The sequence below is a fragment of the Marmota flaviventris genome, chromosome 6, assembly GCF_047511675.1.
Source record: "Marmota flaviventris isolate mMarFla1 chromosome 6, mMarFla1.hap1, whole genome shotgun sequence".
Lineage (NCBI taxonomy): Eukaryota > Metazoa > Chordata > Mammalia > Rodentia > Sciuridae > Marmota > Marmota flaviventris.
In genome coordinates, this window is record NC_092503.1 from 80,718,757 (window position 1) to 80,737,971 (window position 19,215).

General features: G+C 36.3%; 1 protein-coding gene across 3 annotated transcripts in view; it reads left to right on the forward strand.

The window, feature by feature from the left end:
* The first annotated feature begins 7,740 nt into the window (after nt 1-7,740).
* The window catches only part of Hmgn3 (high mobility group nucleosomal binding domain 3), a 28,978-nt gene continuing 17,503 nt past the window's right edge, over nt 7,741-19,215 (forward strand). The window contains exon 1 of one of the 3 annotated variants that reach the window (XM_071613245.1): nt 7,741-7,935. In XM_071613245.1, the coding sequence (XP_071469346.1) occupies nt 7,921-7,935 (15 nt within the window). In that variant the 5' untranslated portion in view covers nt 7,741-7,920. The remainder of the gene's footprint in view (nt 7,936-19,215) is intronic. The other 2 variants (XM_071613244.1, XM_027928193.3) reach the window with 2 other exon arrangements.

A 19,215-nucleotide genomic window follows, 5' to 3' on the forward strand; every position in this document is an offset into this window, starting at 1 on the left:
TTATAATATATTGTTAAATGCATCTAGTAGCTGACGATAAACAGTAATAAGAATCTTTTTAAAACCTTTTCCCTAAAGTTAGGTATGCCATTTGCCTTCCAATTTACTGTAGACAATTTTATCAAATATTTCACTATGAGAAAACATGTATTTCCATTGCTCCAGGCCTCAGTGATAGTTCCCTGATTCTCTTTGTCCATTAGTTAAGTCAAATTCACGTATTATATTTTATATTCAAGCAATAACCTATTTAATTCTAAGTTATATGCCATTTCAGGACAAGACAGGTAAATCTGTGGTAACAAACATTCCCAAATTTCAGCAACTTAAATAAGAGGTTTATTTTCACTTGTGCTTCATGTCCTTGAAGGGATTCTTCAAAAGGCTCTGTCCACCATGATTACTCAAAGGTACCCAAGACAATCTCTATCTCAGCATCTGCTTCTATGATCATTACTTCTACTGGAAGAGCATGTATCTCTTAAAGCCAGAAAAATTTAGTAAATAGCTCTAACAGATGCTCCAAAGCTCTGGATTCCATTGCAAGAAATAGAATCCCCTCTTCCCAAAGGAAGGAGGTAGAGATTCAAGAATTCAGTGGATTATGACACAGCTGGGAGAACCAAAGAAACAAACTCGAGGTTGAGAGGACATTAAATAAAAGAAACGGGTTCTTGGTTGTAAGAAAATCTATCCAGAACCAAGTCCATGAAATAAGCTACATCTCTGAATCCACTGATTATTAGGACTCAGTGACAGTAAGTCCTCACTTTCTCAGTCAGGAAGCCACTATTGCTGACAATTACTGGTCAGACCTGTTACAGTCTCTGCTTACAGAATGGATGCAGGGAGACCCACCTCTCAAAACCCACAAAGCTGTTGCCTGGGATCTTTGCTGATGTTGTTGTAGGAAAACAAAAAGCAGCAGACACAGCAGATAGAGCACAAGTGTGGACTCTCCCTAACCTCCATTTTCTAAATCTCGTGCTAGTGTGTGTGATTAGCCAAATGCATATCATATCTGGGACCCCAGCTGCACTGGGGATTCTATGGATCTGTGCATCTGTGATGTGGGTGCTAGGAGGCACACTGCAACAAACAGGAAACTGAGCAAAAATCCAATTTCTCCATCCCTTAAAATATAGCAACAGGCCATATTGTAGGGCACTACATTCTATGGCAACAATAAAATACTACATAATTTTTATACCTGCCTACTTTAAAATAATTTTACGAGAGTTACACTACATGTTTATAATCGGTCCCTCTGGGATTCAGGAAGCTAAAATCTTCCAGGGCTCTCTTTTATAATCTAAAAAGAAACATAACATACTTGCTTCGAACAAAATTCGTTAAGTATCATGCTTCAGGCACATGTGAATCCCCATAATTTAATAGTAGATGCTCTTCAGTTTTCATAGCAGTTCTATGGAGCAGTGTATCAATTAGGGATTGTTTTCAGTTGCACTTTACAGATATCCCCTGGAGGAGCTTGATCAAACAGGGTGTTTATTTTGCAGATATGAGAGGGCCAAGACAGAGACTCAGGCACCTCTTTCTGCTTTCATCCTTACCTTGTGCCCCTCATCTTTAGAGACATAATAAGATCCCCATTCCCCTTCTTGACATTGTCAGCAACTTCCAGGATGGAAGGAGGGGGAGAACAAAGGCAGAGGGCTGGTTCTGCCAGGGTTGTAGGTGTGTTTACACTACCACCTCCTGACTTCTGTGACTTCCACATCCCAGCAGGGAGGGTGTCACATAGCAACCTCTATCTACAGGGGACCTGGGAAACTAAAGTCTTTGTTTTGTTTTGCCATATCTGCCTTAGATAAACACTATTTTCTTAATTTTACAATAAGAAAACCAAGGTTCAAAAAGGTTATGTGATCATAGTTCAGTGACTTGAATTTGAATTTGCATATATAACTTCAAATTTAGGACTTTTGATAAAACATTTACTTTTAAAATGGTAAAAGCTTAAAAAAACTTTAACATCTAAAGATGCAAATCAGATTATTAAAAAATATTTTGTTTCATGTTCTAGAGAACAGATGTGGAAATGAAAAGGTGGAAGGAAGAGAGATTTTCAATGGGGATAACATAATCTCGTGCTTTAAAAAAAAAAAAAAAAAAAAAAAAGTCTACTTAAAAGCAACCTTGAAGATCACGGCACATTTTCAGACAATTTCTCCACTGCTGAGTAAAAATTTATAGCATTGTGGTTAGAATTCATTCTGACCTGGCAATATTCTATTGCCTCTATTAATTCCTACCTAATACTTCAGAATTAGGATACCTGGGGAAAAAAGCTACCCTGAAAATCATCTCCAGTTGCTACATGATAGTTTATAGAATGATTCATTTGATTCTCATATTCTTAAACCTGGGATTCTTCACTTTCATTGAGAAAAGGAAAACAGTACAATCTGCTCAGGAAGGCAGGACTGTTGTGATGACGATGGTAATCGGGCTATTGGGTCTCTTACAAGCTCCCAGTGATTCTGGAATCTGAAGAAATATAGGAGACAACAGAAATGGGTAGACCCCCTGGTTAGAGGGCAGGGTGTGGTCCTATTTGAGAGCAAGCTGGCAATAACAGGAGGCCATGAGAAGATGTAACTCAGCCCTAGAGTTCACAACAACTCTTTACAGGTCTTGGTCATCTTGTAGCTTTTTCCTTAGGAGAATGGAAGTCAACCTTACTTTGCTGTGTCCTCACCATGAAACTTGAGGGTTTCCCTCAATTTTTGCATCCTTGAACCTGGCTAGTTCTTGGCACTAGACATGCTAATGCTCTGGCAGAAAGGGATTGCTAAACAAACGTGACCCAGTCCCTGTGTCCAGCTACTGAGCATTCTTAATTCATCTCCAAATGTCATTTGGGAGAAACAAAGAACAAATTAATTGCACTTTTGTGAGTTTAAGCAGCAGCAGCAAGAAGAAGGAGGTGAGGGAAATAGCGCAGAAACTGAACTGAAAATGACTGAGGGTGGGAAAACTATAAAACACATTTGGGGTAAACAATCTACACACATTAAATTTGATTGAGGGCTGGGGAAAAAAGAAGTGGGTTCCTGTCTGAAGGTCGCAGAATGCTCTGGCCCCTCTTGCAGTTAATAATTACAAGATATGCTTGTACAATCATTCGCATAACTGTGAGAGTGTGGCTTGCAGGACTTTGGCTTAGGACAATCTCCCTAGGTTAGGTTATCTTTGGAGATATGGTGTCAAGGATTTTATTTTAATCTTGCAGGGGCTCACGAAGCTGCCTAGAGTGACGCTTGGGAAAATGGAAGAGATGTTTTTTAGGTATCAGGATGTGAACAGTTTTTAATCACCCTTCAGGCCTCCTGCAAGTAAGGAAGAGGAAGAATGTGAAAAGAACAGCTAGGGCTCATAACCTGGAATTAAGAAATGAAGCACAAGCTGAGGTCTATGAAGGAGGAGTTTTACCTGTAGAACTGTGCTCCTGCTTTGAAAGTGTGTTAAAAAGTCATCAGGATTTATAGATATACATGATCAAAATCTAAGTGCAGTTGGCCCTTTTTATCCACAAGTTCTACCTCCACAGATTCAACCAACCACAGATCAAAAATATCAGGGAAAAAAAGTTACATCTGTACTAAACTTGTGAACATTTTCAACCTGTTATTATTCCCTTAAAAATACCATAATGACTGTGTTCATAGCATTTACATGGTGTTAGGTACTAGAAGCAATCTAGAGATAGATTCCAAATACACAGAGGATGCATGTAAATTATATGAAAATACTATGCTGTTTTATAAGTAGACTTATGCATCCCCAGATTTGGTTATCTATAGGAGATCCTGGAACCAGAGATGACTATACTAGCATTTAGTGTATATTTGTTAAAAGAAGAGGCCTGGTTTAGAATTCTCCAATTCTAGTGTAAGAATAGTCTGAGAAGCTAATTGAAATGTGGATTCCAAGGCCTAATCATAAGATTTCAATTCAGTATGTTGGAACTGGGGTCTAGGAATATGCATTGTTGTCAAGTAGCTCGTATGATTTGGGACCAGTGGCTCTTGAATCGTATTGGTTGCTTTGTAAAATCTAACTTATAAAAATGAACCTTAGTGAAAAGTTAGCATGCAATCACATTAGAAACTTGAGTGACAAAATGCAAACCAAATGGAGTATTCTTTTGCTACCTTTTGTTTGTTGTTTTTATGTTGTTTTGTTATATTTTTGAATGCACCTGAGAATTCTTTGGCCTATTTACTGAAGGACCATAACATAACCTGGAATTACAGAGCTACCACAAGCAACAATGTACAAATTCTAGGTCTGACTTCTCCAGCAATTTGCCATTACTTAGAGCAAATGTCTGAGGAAGCTGTACCTTCCTCATAGAGGGAAAGGGACAGACAAAGAAGGATGTTTTCTACAAAATGATCCTCTCCATTTGAAGCTTCCATTCAAAATTTCATTTCAAGATATGAAGTCAAACACCATTTTTTTTTCCAGAGGATCAACTTTCTGGAGCCCCAGAGTTCCACAAACTTCATTAGCTGTGCAGTAATTTTAAAATATTTTTCACCAAGACCAATAGCAAAAATTCATTTCCCATCACAATTCAATACACTACACACATAGACACACACACACACACACACACACACACATAAATACACATGCACCACATGTATATCATGTGTGTTTATGTGCACATGTATGGAAAATGGAAACAATCATTTTATAAAACATTACTTACCTCTGCCATGTGAAAAAGCATTCTGGTTTTCTATGCTTGGCCCTTTTTCTTTCCTTTCTCTACTTCTTTCCCTCTCTCTCTCCATTTCCTTGGTGATAATCATGACACTGTAAATAGTTTTGCCTTGTTGTTCAAAAAGTGCTGAGATAGGTGTAGAATTCCAACAGTTCTGAGGAGGAAAAAGGGAGTTGGATAAAAAAAGTTTATTCACTAATTTGCCTCTTTCATTCTTATGCAGTAACTCCCTTAATTTACCTATTGTCTATCTTAGCTAATGTAGCATCTGTATCCTATAAAGATGCTTTTACTATTTTAGAGTTTTATAGTATGAAAACAACAGAAATGCTCAGTGAAATTTAATAAAAAACAAACGAGTCTTTACTTCTTACCAGGGTGTCCTCTGCACTATCTTGCACATGGTGTGCTCATTTCTGCCCAGGTGTCTTTATCTCTTAAACTGGAATTCTAGCTACCTACTGATCATTCTTTTTGCCTATTCTTCTAACTTCCAGTGTTGCCAGTGGAGATCAGTGTTGATTTTCCCAGATCTTGAAGGCTACTAAAGGAACAAGGGAGAACACTCCCTCCTCCAGTCCCACTCAGTCAGGTGCAATCCACATCAAAGGACAGATAACCATTTGTATTTTTCAACCAAAGTTGTTAGTTTCAGTATTTGTAAATGAGCTAAAAGGCTCAAATGACTTAAGGTTCTTCCGTAATCAACTTTCTTTTTCCAGCTAGCAAGCTTCAATTTCATTACAATCATTTTATTAGGTGCATTTAAAATAATCACAATTTTGTTTGCTGTTGTTAACTGAGCATTTGGCCTTGCAAGATATCAACTAAAGAAACCAATTTTGTGATTCTTAGCCCAAAAGACTAAAGACTAAAGCTTTCTTCTGACACCTTTAAATTTTCATAAAGAAAAACAATTCAACCCAGATCTCAAGTGCTACCCAGCATCTTTCCCATACATCATATTAAAATTATCTTTCCAGGCCAGTGTGCATCCCTATAATCCCAGTAGCTAGAGAGGATAAGGCTGGAGTAATCCCAATAGCTGGAGAGGCTAAGGCTGAAGGATTGCAAATTTAAGGCCAGCCTCAAGCTTCAGTAACTTAGCAAAACCCTAAGTGACTTAGTGAGATACTGTCTCAAAATAAAAATAAAAAGGGCTGGGGATGTTGCTCAGTGGTTAAGCACCTTTGGGATGTGTGTGTGTGTGTGTGTGCATTCCCTGACTTTTTTTGAACTATCAGGCTGTTGGCAAATTAACTTTATCATAAGACATGTTCATTATATTATTTTAATATAGTAAATTTATTAATCTCTACATTTTTATTAAGCTCTAAAGCAATGAATTGATTTTATCTTTGTTCTTTCAAGTATATTGTCTTCCACTGAATGCCAAAGAGCAAGGAATCTACCAAAGACAATCGGTTTCAGGACAAAATGATAAAGGCAGTAATTTGAAAAGACTTATTGACCATAAATAAGTCAATAGGAGCAATTAAAAATAATAATGATAGCAGTAGATTGAAGCATGCCAAATAATAATAGCAAAAGGCTGAAACACATGAGTTTATAAAGATATTCCAAAAAGAAAGTCATCACTCCATTCTAAGAATATCAATTCATTTATTCTGAAAATTAAGAAATAAAATTAAGGTATTAAAATGTATTGCTTGATTGCATTGTTTAATACATATTTACAGTCTCCATGTGACCAAAATGGATTTGGTCATATTTGTAGTTTAAGGCTTCAGTACATTTTCCTATGATGTGAACTTTGCCTTCTAAGATGATTCTGAAACTAAACTTGTCTAATTTTGTTTTTCAATAATTTTGTATGAATGAAATCATTCAGTATGGTCTTCTGTATTTGGCTTCTATCACCTAGCACTTTTTGTTGTTTATCCATGTAGGACCGTTTGTTTCTTTTTATTGCTCAGTAGTATTCCGTTGTGTATGTTTATTACAATTTGCTTAACCATTCATTGGCACTTTTACTGCATTTGTTTAAATGATCATATTTTTCTTTTATTGCATTATTATGGTGAACTACATTGGTTGATCTTAAATTTGTATCCTCAGGCTAAACACTGGTCACATATTATTCTTCAATTGTTGAGTTTGATTTATTAAAATTTTGTTCACTACTATGTTTACAAAGCATATTGGTCTAGAACTTTCTTTTGAGTTTTTTCACTGGTTTTGTTACCAGGGTAAAATTACTCTTATAAAATAAAGTCATAAGTATTTTTGAAATGCCTGTTCAATGCACTGCAGAACTTCGAGAAACATTAAACTATGCACAAAATATGACATGATAGGTGTCATTTAAACATGTATTTCAAATATTTCTAAACTTGTTCATTTTCGCCCTGGTTGTTATTTCCATAGAAATATATTTTATTCATCTTCACACCTAGCTTGAGGTTGGCTGAATTAGTGGGTTACTTGTAATCATGGACTTTAGAAAATATTAGTGGGTAACCTGTAATCATGGACTTTAGAAAATAAGAGCTAAGCAACTTTAGGGATTCCTGTTCCTAGATTCGTAGAGGGGGAAACTGAGATCCTCAAAGATTGCAAGACACTTCTGGAAGTGAGCACCTTCCTAACCTTTACTAGTCTCCATCTTTTCAACATTCATCACAAGCTTTTTGGGGTAAGAAATAAGTAAACTACCTGCTGGGTATATATTTATATTGTCAAGTTAATGCGTCCATCCGTACATTTTTTTTCTTCTATGAAGATGCATACCGTTCTAATTGATACAACCCAAAGAAGCAGTAAAACAATAAAACTCCAGGATTGTGTGGCCCGAAGGCTACTAGTTGAACTGGGCATGCTCAGTCGCCAGGCAGATTTTTCAGTGAAGTGGAAACTACAACAGCGCGTACAGTGCGCGCGGAGGTGGGCGTGCCCTCGTGGAATTTAGAACGTTGCCTCAGCCAATGGGGCCTCGCGGCCGGCTGGGGGAATCTCTCATTGGAGGAACGGGAAGCGAGAGAGTGGAGGGCCTCGGGAGGGAGCCGCTGAGGTGCAGGTCGGAGAGGCCGGGCTACGTTGTGCCCCGCGCGTGAACAGCTGCAGCGGCAGAGGCAGCATCCAACCGTGGTGCCAGCAGATCCAGCCCGTTGCTTTACTTTTTTTGCTGCACCAATATAGTCATTATGCCGAAGAGAAAGGTAAGTCTTACCTAAAAAGATTTTCATAGGCCTTCAGTTGCGCTTACAGCAAATCCTGTCTTTGCCATGGACGCGCCGAATTCGCGCAGTAGTAACTCGGGAATTGGGGATCTCTTTACTGCTCCACACTTGTTTTCAGATGCCTGTTGCAGGCATTACTCTCTCTCTCCTTCTCTCCCTCCTTCTGTCCCCATCGATCTCTGAATGTTACTTTCTCTCCAGCGACGCGGCTTCCCCTCTTTATGAACTCATTCTCACTGGAATGGTTTGCACTTCCAAGTAAGCAGCAAAAGAGATTTCTATTTCCCCTTGTAGGAGGAGAGTTTTCCTCTTTACAAACTCCAGATTGTGATTAGTGTGAAAGAAATCAGCGAGAGGAGGAAAAAAACTACGAGCATTAGGAAATCGAAAATAAATAAATAAAATCGGGCAGATGTTGAGATTGTCCCCGTATGGGCCGTGCCCACTGTGCCGCGGTGGCTCCGAGGCTAAAAGGGAAAGCCATGTTTAAAATAGCGCCCACCCCCTGCTCTCCTCAGCGGCAGACCCGTATGTACCAACTCTGGTGTCAATCAGGGCTGGGGACTGCGCAGGCGGGGCCCCGGCGGCCTGGACCTACTAGTAGTTTGCTGTGAGAGCCGCGGAGTTGGCAGCGTGAAAGATCTGAACGCGCCGCGGACGCCTGGCGTGGCTGGTCCAAGGTCAGGGGCCACCGGGTTGTCCCTGAACTCACACTGGTTCGTTCTAGGGCTCGTCGGTGCACAGAAGGAAGCGGGGTCATTTGAGACTTCCCCGGCTTCTTGAGGACTGTGTGCCCTCAAGCACTGTGTTCTTTTCCGCTCAGGCCTCATACTCCAAGTACCACGCGTGGGGGCACATATTTCCTTCGGGGTCGGGATGCGACTTGACATTGTTCCAGCAAGGGAAAGGAAATCTTTCCCCCTTCCTGGGGAAGCTGGTGTGTGACCCAATGGTTACTAAGAAAATGCTTTGCACCTTCCAACCAAAGTGCCCCAGGGTTTCCAAGAAATCAATAGTGTGACTATTAAACTTGAAGTAAAATTACAAATAATAAACTACCTTATTAATTAAAGACTGTGGACTGGGTGTGGGGGAGGGAAGGAGGGAGGGGGAAAGAGAGAGAGAGAGAGAGGGGAGAGAGAGAATGAACTATTTTAAAATACTGGACCTTTTAAAATCCAGAATCTTTTACATTCTTATTTGTTATCACCGAGAATTTGGAGTAAACATGTCTCCTACTCCTCTTTTTTTAAAAAAATAATAATTAAAACAGTTTTAAAAAAAATTCTTAAAGAGTTCCGTGTGAACATACTCTGTGCCTCATGCTTTTGACTTGCATTATCTCATTGAATCTCAGAACTCTTTGAGCAGGTATTAACCTCATTGAACCGTACTTAAGACATAAATTACCCAACCTCTCACCAACCCATAGGTAATAGCAAAGATTGAATCAAATGCTGTAAATCCCACAGTCCTTACACCCGACCATTATTTACTCTTCATTTAGTGATGGGTAGGACAAGAGGAATTTAGGAAATCTAAAGTGACTTCTAACTTAAGAAGATGGATGGTATTTTAAGAATATTAGTATTTAGGACTCATTATTTAAATTTAATTTTTATAAAAGTATTTATTTTTTAGTGCTACTGTACTAAAACGAGTATATTAAACTGATGTTACCATTTTCAGCATTTATCTGAGGGTTAATTATGGGTTTGGACTTTCAGTGGAACCCAGTGAAATAATCAAGAAATGAATTATAAAGTAAATTGGAGCCATCTTGTTCCCTGGGAATTATAACAAATGTTTAGATAAACAGCAGGTTAGATGTGCATCTTTATGTACAATAAACCCAAACTTTGGAACTTTACCTTGTTCAAGAACCAGAGCTGTTAAAACCATCACCCTGACTTTATGTCACTGCCCACCTCTCTCAAGGAGACCGAAGGGAGCAAAAGAAGAACAGTAGAACAACTGGCTTTGGAAGGCAAGAAAGAACTCCTATGAATGAGCTAACCAGCAGTTCTATGTCTAGGGGCAAATCTGTATACAGGCACCTGTATGTGGTTCTTTAGGACATCTGAAAGTTTTTTAGAGATGGAAAACTCTCCTTTATTAATGGGAAGGGTTTTTTATTTATAACTAGAGCTCAAAAACCTGGGTTGGTACCTGGGCTGAGGTAACCACAGATTAAACTTGGCTGTCAGGGCCATCCCATCTCTATCAGTCAAACCTTAGAGCTCTCCCATGGAATCCTGGAGTTCATGGAACTTACAGTGGCAACCACTGTCAATAGGTAAAGCCTACCTCCATATAAGGGGAAAAAAGAAGAAGAAGGAGAACTGGAGATGATCCGTGCATAGCTCTTGGAGATCTGTACAGTTGATAACTGCCAAAGCATTTACGTACTACTTCACAATATTTTCTTTGCCTGAACAACTGCCGATTCTACATTATAATCAGCTTCAAAAGTGCCCCCATGGCAATACATTTTTGCCATCTTAGTTCCTTATATCTCTTTACCTTGAAATCAAGAAATATTATTTAATGAACTTCTTTCTAAGCTGTCCTGCAGAACAAGAAGTGGTACTAGTAAAGTCAATGAAAAGATCTGGAGTCCTAGTACTATTTTAATGTTGTTAAGGACATGCAGTTTGCTCTCTTGGAGCTTATTTTTAACTTAATGAAGGAATAAGACTAGCAGGCACAAAACTGTTCAACAACATTTAGTCCATGCATATGTTGCAGAATGTTTAGTAAGATTTCAAAGGCTCTACCATAGATAAGAAAACAAAACTGAATTTGGACTGGTCTTGAAAATGTGGATAGGACTCAAATACACAAAGACAAAATCAGAGTCTTTTCCTGTTATCAGGCATTCGAATGCCCCTTCTGATTGTATCTTTATATGACTAGGTCTCAGTTACACAACTTCTAGGCCATAATATCATCCGCATGTAATATAAAATGGTCTTATTAAATATAAGTTTTATGTGTATATTTGTGGATAATAGTCACAGCAACATTAATACAAAAAAAAATTATGACCACTGTGTTATTTTTTTAAGCAAGATAGCACTTAACAATGTGACCTGTGTCTGAGTTTGTAAGATTTAAGTTGAGTTTCCTGTTTTACTTAATGAGTGATGAATGAGTGAAAGAACAGGGGAAATATAACATTCATGGACTTCAGGGGACTGGCAGTGGGACAGTGAGTAACTGAGTTCTAGGCTATTCTGATCAAACATCCACAAATGTCATGTCATTAAGTGATGATCTGATGTTCTAAAAAGAGGCATGAGCTAGCAAGGCCTAGAATCACAGTTCTGGCATGATTAGCAAGAGCAAACACATTTTCACATCCTTTTTATTTTTCTAGTTCCTCATCCCTACAACTTTTGTGTCTAGTATTCAACATTGTAAATTCTCTACTGAAGCAATTTATGAATTTGTCAGGCAAGCAGTGGTCTCTTTCCATTTAAGGGCTAAAGGAAGAAAAGTCTGTTGACACCTGACTTTGAAATTTTAAGTTGGATTTTTATCTTTTTTTCCAAATGGAGAGGCCCATTAGCATTGCGGTTGGCATAGGGGATGCTTAATTAACAATGCTCAAGATTTCGGATAATCTTTCAATAGAATATCATTTGTTATAATAGCAAAGACAGAAACAATAAATGAAAATATATATAAATATATATATATATATATATATATATATATATACACACACACACACACACACACACACATTTAGCTAGATAAAAATAAATAGTTCAATATAGAAAAAAACCCAAAGTTTTAAATTTTATGAAAAGATGGGAAAAGTATTCATACCGGATATCACTGAAAACGTTTTGCTATTTTAAGAAGGTAAGAGTCTTATGTGTCTTTATGGAAAAGATGGATATCCTTATTGGAAAAATAAACCCAAGTAGATGAAAATGTTTAGTTTTACTAGAAGTCAAAATATGTACATTATTAATAATGATGAGATTTTTTTTAAAAAATCTGGTTAAAAAAGATTGAAAGTATCACAGTCCAGTGCACTCTCAAGGAATGTGGATGAAAGTTAAATTTCCTTTAAAAAAATAAATAAATAAATTAAGAACTTATTGAAGATGACCTGCTTACTATAAAGTCCATTCATCCACTGAAAATGTACAATTTGGTGATTTTTAGTAAATTAGAGAGTTGTTCAACCATTCCCTTTATCTGGTTCAATAGCTTTTCCATAACCTCAGAAAAGTTCCTCATATTGTTTGCATCCAATCTCTATTTCCATCTCAACCCCGCACAGTCACTGATATACTTTTTTTCTCTCTAGATTTGCCTTCTCTGGGAATTTTATATAAAAGAAATCACACACCATGTAGTCTTTTGTTTCTGATTTCTTTCACTCTGTATATTGGTTTTGATGTTCATATATGTGGTAGCAGGTATCGATGCTTCATTCTTTTTATTGTCTAATAATATCCCATCTATGGATGTACTACTTTTTGTTTATCTTTTTACAAGTTGATGGACATTGGATTGTTTCAACTTCCAGTTATTATAAATAATTCTGTGATGAATATTTGTGTTTAATTCCATGGATATATATTTTCATTGAAGATTCTGAAAAGTAGAACTGGTAGGTGATGTGAAAAATCTATGTTTAACATTTCAAGAAACTTCCAGACTGTTTTCCAAAGGGCATGAGGATTCCAATTTCTCCACTTCCTTGTTTATACCGGGTATAATCAGGTGTTTTTTGCTCATAGACATTCTAATAAATTCTATTTAATTTCCGTAATAACTAATGATAATGAGCACCTTTTCATATGTTAACTAGCATTATATGTATTTTTTTAAATAAATGTCTGTTCACATAATTTTTGCTCACTTTTAATCTGGGTTGTTTATCTTATTAAAGAATTGTAAGTGTTCTTTATATATTTTATATATAAGTTCTTTATCATATGTACGATTTGTAGATTATTTTCTTTCAGTTTTGGCCTTTAATTTTTTTTATTGGTGCCTTTTGAGAACAAAAGTCTTAAACTTTTATGTAGTTCATTTAGTGTCATATGTAATAAATTTTTACTTCTATAAAAACAGAAGCTTTATAGATCTAAATGTTATATTTAGCTGTATTATACATTTTGGCTAATTTTACATATGAGATAAGGATGTAAATTCTGCTTTTTTTTTTTCTTTTTCTTTTTTCTTTATTTTCACATGTAGATGCAAGTTATTTCAGCACCATTATTGAAAAGATCATCCTTTCTGCACTGAATTGCCTAGGCACTTTTGTCAAAACTTAGTGCATTGTAAATGTAAAGCTTTATTTCTGGGCTCTCAGTTATGATCCATTACTTTAATTCTGTCCTTACACAAAAACTTGTTTTCTATGATTTTGTAACAAGATTTTAAATCTGATAGTGCCTGCCTTCCACTTTTAAAAATTAGGTTCTTTGTGTTTCCATATAAAATTTAAAGTCAGTTTATAAATTTCTACACAAAAACTCATCATAATTTTGATAGAGATAGATTTGAATCTATAAATTAATTTGAGGAGAATTGCCTTCCTAGTGGCAGGTCTCCCAATCTGAATATGAATGGGCCTACCATCCATAAATTCTTTCTGAGTTCAGTTTAGTTAAATATTGATTTGAAACCTGTATTTGAGTAAAGGCTCAAAAATGTCAGGGCTGTACATTTTATTCATTCAATCCACTCCATGTTAAACATACATTCATTGAGCATCACCTTTATGCAAGGTACACCACCTTGGTAAATTAAGTGAAAAAGTATTGTTTTTTTCAACCCTTTTAAGAGTGAATGAGTTAAAGTCCTTGTCATAAAGGATCTTTCAGTCTCACAGGGTAGGTAAAACAGACATACATATAAATATTTACAATTCATGGCAAAAAGTGATAATTAGCTATGAGGAAAGTTATGAGCTTTGAGCATCCAAAGGTTTGGCCAAACCGAATGTCCAGAGAAGAAATATTAACAAAGAATTGTTTAATTAAAGGGTTGAAGGTTGTGGCTTTTAACATTTTTTTAGCAGTGCCCAGAATCTATTTTGATGTTTTTATACAAGCATGGAATATATATTATTTTAATTAGGATCCCCATCCTTGTGGATGTACGTTATATTGAGATTAGACAAAGAGGATTGAAGGGAAAGGAGGAAGATAGGAATAGGAAAGACAGTGGAATGAATCTGACACAACTTTCCTATGTTCATGTATGAATACACCACACTAAATCTCAACCTCTGATTTTTAAAGGTTGTTGTCTGGCACCATGTTTCTAAATCAGCACAAGTTATTTGATCAATTACCTATTTCTGAATGAATCTGTATTGTAATCCTCCTAATTTGACTTGACCATGAAGTCTTTATTGGTTCTGATCTTTCTTTTATTCCCCATTAACACCTACCAGAGGTGCTGTATTCGTTGAGTGAGTAGATCAAAGAATTGTTTTCAAGGGGAGAAAGTAGTTAAGTAGAGGGTAGTTAAATATTTCATATGCTTTTTGGAAAAAAAAAAAAAGTTCAGTGTGGTTCTAGCAGTCACCATTTAGCAGCTATATGATTTGGGGCAGCTTACTTGGCCTTTCCTTAAACTCCTATGATCCTAATTCTCTAGGACTCAGTTTATCAGGGTAATAATATGTTCTACCTCATTGAGTTGTTGTAGGAGCTAAATGAGATGGTGAATATAAAGTACTTAGCACCATGGCTGGCAAGGGTAAAACAGTCAATGAATACTCATTATTGTGATGATGATATTTTTAATTAGTAAGAGAACCACAATGAAATAATAAGCTTGTAATAAACCTCAAGCTTCGTTTTAGAGGAGGACACATGACACATACAGTGGATGGGGAACAAGTAGACCTCATCCTGGATGTCTAATTAACTGCAGTTATGGAAGTAGATATTCAAGGGCCAAATAACAAATGTAGTGCTTTTGAAAGAACATAAGCTTTAATCTTGTGCATTTTTACTTGGTTGATTTTTCTCACAGAAAAAAAAAATGTTTAAAAATATCTCCATATAACATTAAGATTCCCTTGGCAAATCAGTTAAGTAATCCTCTTTTCCTATATTTTCCCCCTAAAACGCTGCTTTTGTTTACACCAAAGTTAAATATATTCTACTTTTCTTCAGGGTACAATTTGGAAATTGTGACTGAAATAAATACCATTTAAGCTGTCTGCTTTCACAGTACCTAGTATGTTGAAATATGATGTTAGTCTCCTGAGTAATTTAAAAATCGGAGTTGAAGATAAACCAAATCAAAATGTTGAATTTCTTTTTCACTGACTGCTTATTTATTGTACATTTCACTGTCTTATTGAAGAATTCAGTCATATCACCTACTGGTTGTTGATCGAGATAGGTATTGAGTCCAGTAGTCTTATATCTTGTGGGCATGTCCAAAAACAGAGCCAGTTAGATGTGCCCAAGGCAAATGCATGTTCAGTCACACAAAACAAACAGTAAGCATTTTCAGAAGTAGGGAAACAGAGATTGATTTTAAATTTCAAAGTTGGTTTCAAATTTTAATATGTTAAAAGGAATTTGTATCAGTAATCAACAGAAATGTATTTATTATTTTAAAATTTAAAATAGCTACCATCATTGAATGTCTGTTTTAACAGTTCTGAGCTATGTGCTTTATATTCATTAAGCACCTTGGTTCAATGACATTATGTGAAATTATTAGAAATAAGCTTGTACAGGAAGTATTATAGTATAATTTTGCAATGTTCTCACAACAGTTCTGTGAGGCTGTCCTCATCTCACAGAGAAGCCTTATTTATTATGACTATCTAGTATTCAGGGGACTTTCTATGAGTCAGGCACTGTTTTTCACACTGTATTAGTAAACAGTCCCCCAACCACTCAGTAAGATGTGGACTCTCTGTTTTTAGCTCCATTTTACAAATGAGGAAGTTGAGACACCTAGACGCTAACATATTTCCCCAAGGCCCTATAGAGCTGGAATTTCACTTCTAGAAGTCTGGTTTGGAGCCCTTGGTCTTTTTTAAGGAAAAAATAAATAAAATTGATTCTTTTTAGTTATACTTGACAGAGGAATCCATTTTGTTATAATTATACAAGCATAGGATATATCTTATTATATTTAGAGTCCCATTCTTATGGATGTACATGGTGACGGGATTCACTATGTTGTTTTCATGTATGTACATGGGAAAATTATGTCAGACAGATCCTTTGATCTTAACCAGTGAGCCCCTCAGCCCTTCTCACACACAGGAGAGAATACTGGGATTTAGTGAGATTAGGAAGTTTCCTTGGGCCACACAGTTTGGGAGTAAAGCAAAGCAGCATTCTGATTCAAGCCTATTTTACTCAAGAATTTGCTTTTAATCATAATACCATAATACTTCCCATATATGTTTATTTATAATAGCTTCATATATTTTTATTTAAACTAAGATTCTTAAAGAATGAAAGAAGGAAGAATCAAGAGTGATATAAATATTGCATCATTTGTTTAAAAATGTTACCCTTTACTAAGACATAGGTTGATGCCATTCCTTCCAGGCCCCAGTTATAGGACGTTACCCAACAAGTCATCAACATCTGTAGCCTTATCTGAAGGCTGGCCTCAGTCTAGGCCTGTGCTTGGTAGGAAGGCACATTAAGTCTCCCAGAATTTCAGTAACTAATGGTCTCTGGGATTATATACAAGATAATGTACACACACACACACACACACACACACATTTCTTCACTCAGCTACTGATTTTTTTGAATATTAAAAATCTAAAACTCTTTATGTTTTCTTTACATTTCATCCTGAACTGGTGGCTTTATTCTTTCCAATAAACCATGTCTTACTTGTTTGTTGTATATAATAATAAGGGTATTTACTCTATAACCAGAAACATGTAAATGCACTTGCATATTATACATTCTAGTCAGAGATTGTAATGAACGTATTCAGCCATTACTTACTTAGGTATTGGATTTTAAAAATGAGCAAGTGCTTTTGTTTTCAGAACTCGGCAAATAAGAATCAAAGCTTAATAGCTATGAAAGTCTGTTATACATAGAATTACATAAATTTTTATTCCAGTGTTCTGGATTGCCAATTGATTAATTATAGACATAATTTTTTAAAGTGTATATTTTAAAGTATATATTATGTGCTCCTTGGACAAGGGTACAGATTAAGGTGTTTCCCAAAGTGGAAATTCTTGCTATTTAGCATCCCAAATCTGAGGCCAGTTTTGAAATTGGTAGTGCCAACACAAGTCACTTTGAGTGGTGTACTATTAAAGGTATGAACTTTGAGGCAGCCTGCCTTAGTCTGAATCATCCTCTTCTACTCACCAGCAATGTTACCGAGTCATCTTCATAGGATTATGGTAAGAATTAAATCACTTGATCATTGCTTTACATCTAAGTCCAATATTTATATATGTTTAATACTGTTATTCTTCGGCACTCCTTCCCTGGACTTTTCCCAAGATCCCACTGTCTGACATTCCCAGAATACACTGTACACTTCTGTTGTGTTGTAAATACAAGCATGTAAGCAGTTACAATGAATGAGTGAGATCTTCAGGTCCCTCCTTTCAAGTTTTACTGGTGAAGAAACTCAGGCCCACTGAACTCAATTGTGAGCCAGACTGGAATTCAGTTTTCTGATCCAGCTGGGTGCTTTCTCCATGATCTCACCCATAAAAAAAGTAACACATGGAAAAGATACCTTAGGTGAAGGAGTCACCTCAGACTAAAGAGATGTAGATTATTTTAAAATTTTTCTTTCATACTACAGGTATTCCTCCACTATTGAATTATGTATATTTACACTAATAAAATTGTATTAAACATACTTGAACATGACTTTATTTTTAGTTACCTTTTATATTTGATTATAAGTGAAATATTTTCCAAGTATTCCTCATTACAGTTCATCCAAAGCTTGCTCAGTTATTTTTATCTTGAGTAACAAAATATTTATGGAAGATATAGTAGCTTTCAGTGACCTTGTTATTAATGCAGTATAGTTTAATAGAAGTTACCTGTGAAATTGATTAGCCAAACCAGGGAGGAAATAGCAAAGGAAATTTTATACAGGTTTGATCATTAATACGGTGGTTAAAGTGACCTCTCAATTCCAACTATTGGTTATTTAAAGATTATTTTAAAAAGCAATGCTCATCAAGGGATTCCAAACATAGAGCTGCAGGATGAATGAAAACCAATCATACCAACGTTTAACATATGATCCTTGTGGCTTTGAGTAAAATTTCTAGTGTTTCATATGTCATAGGATATTTTAATTTAAGGGAACCTGTTATTTGAAAAAACCTCATGAGATTTTCATGGGTAATACCCCACTTGTGGGGAAATAACCTTGGATTAATCAATTAGTTTGTGTTAATATTAAATGAAGAGTGACAGAGTTAGGGATAGGCATATTTTCAGTCTATTTCATGGTGGATTATTTTAATTTTTTGGCCCCAGAATGGTTAGCTTCTGCTAATAAGCTTACTAGTGGGCTGCCTTTTTTTCTTTTCCTTCTTTTAAACTCCCACCTCTGATTTATAACAGAATATGCAAATTAATTTTTAAAAGAACTTTTAAAAAATAGAATAAAGATTTTTAAATATTGGTCAGCAACTTGGAGAAAAATCATCTCAATGTAATACATGTTCAAGGTTAAAGGAAGTGATCATTGTTTTGTTTGTACTGTTCCATCCCAGCTTTAACACATTGGTATGTATAACCCAGTGTTGAAACTAAATTTATTCTATGGCTGCTGATATGTGGTTACTTGAGTTTCATGAGTTCTCTTGGCTTTCGCCTTGGAAGTTATAAGCAATAGCCCCAGTCAACGAAACTCTTAGAAGTAGAACTCTAAGAGCCTCCACTTAACTATAAAGACTTATTGGCACTTTAATATGAGAAAGGTCCAGCACTCCCACAGAGAATCCTGAGCCCTCCTCTTCTCACAAGTGTCTGAGGACCATGGGCACACTAGCCTTATTCTCCCCAGCTTCCTGCTGTACCCTCAGGATCTCTCTCTGCAGTGGCAGATCCTCAGGCTGATGCCATCTAGGACAGTTCCCAAGCAACTGGTGTTTCATCTTCTCTGAAACCTTCCTGGGTTTGGAGGGAGAAAATAGGGCTCTGTGGGGGGGTCACCTCTGTTACTGCAAGAGAAACCCAACACTTGCTGTGCATTCCTAATGAATGGCCTGTAGAATAAAAATTCCAAGTTTCTCTT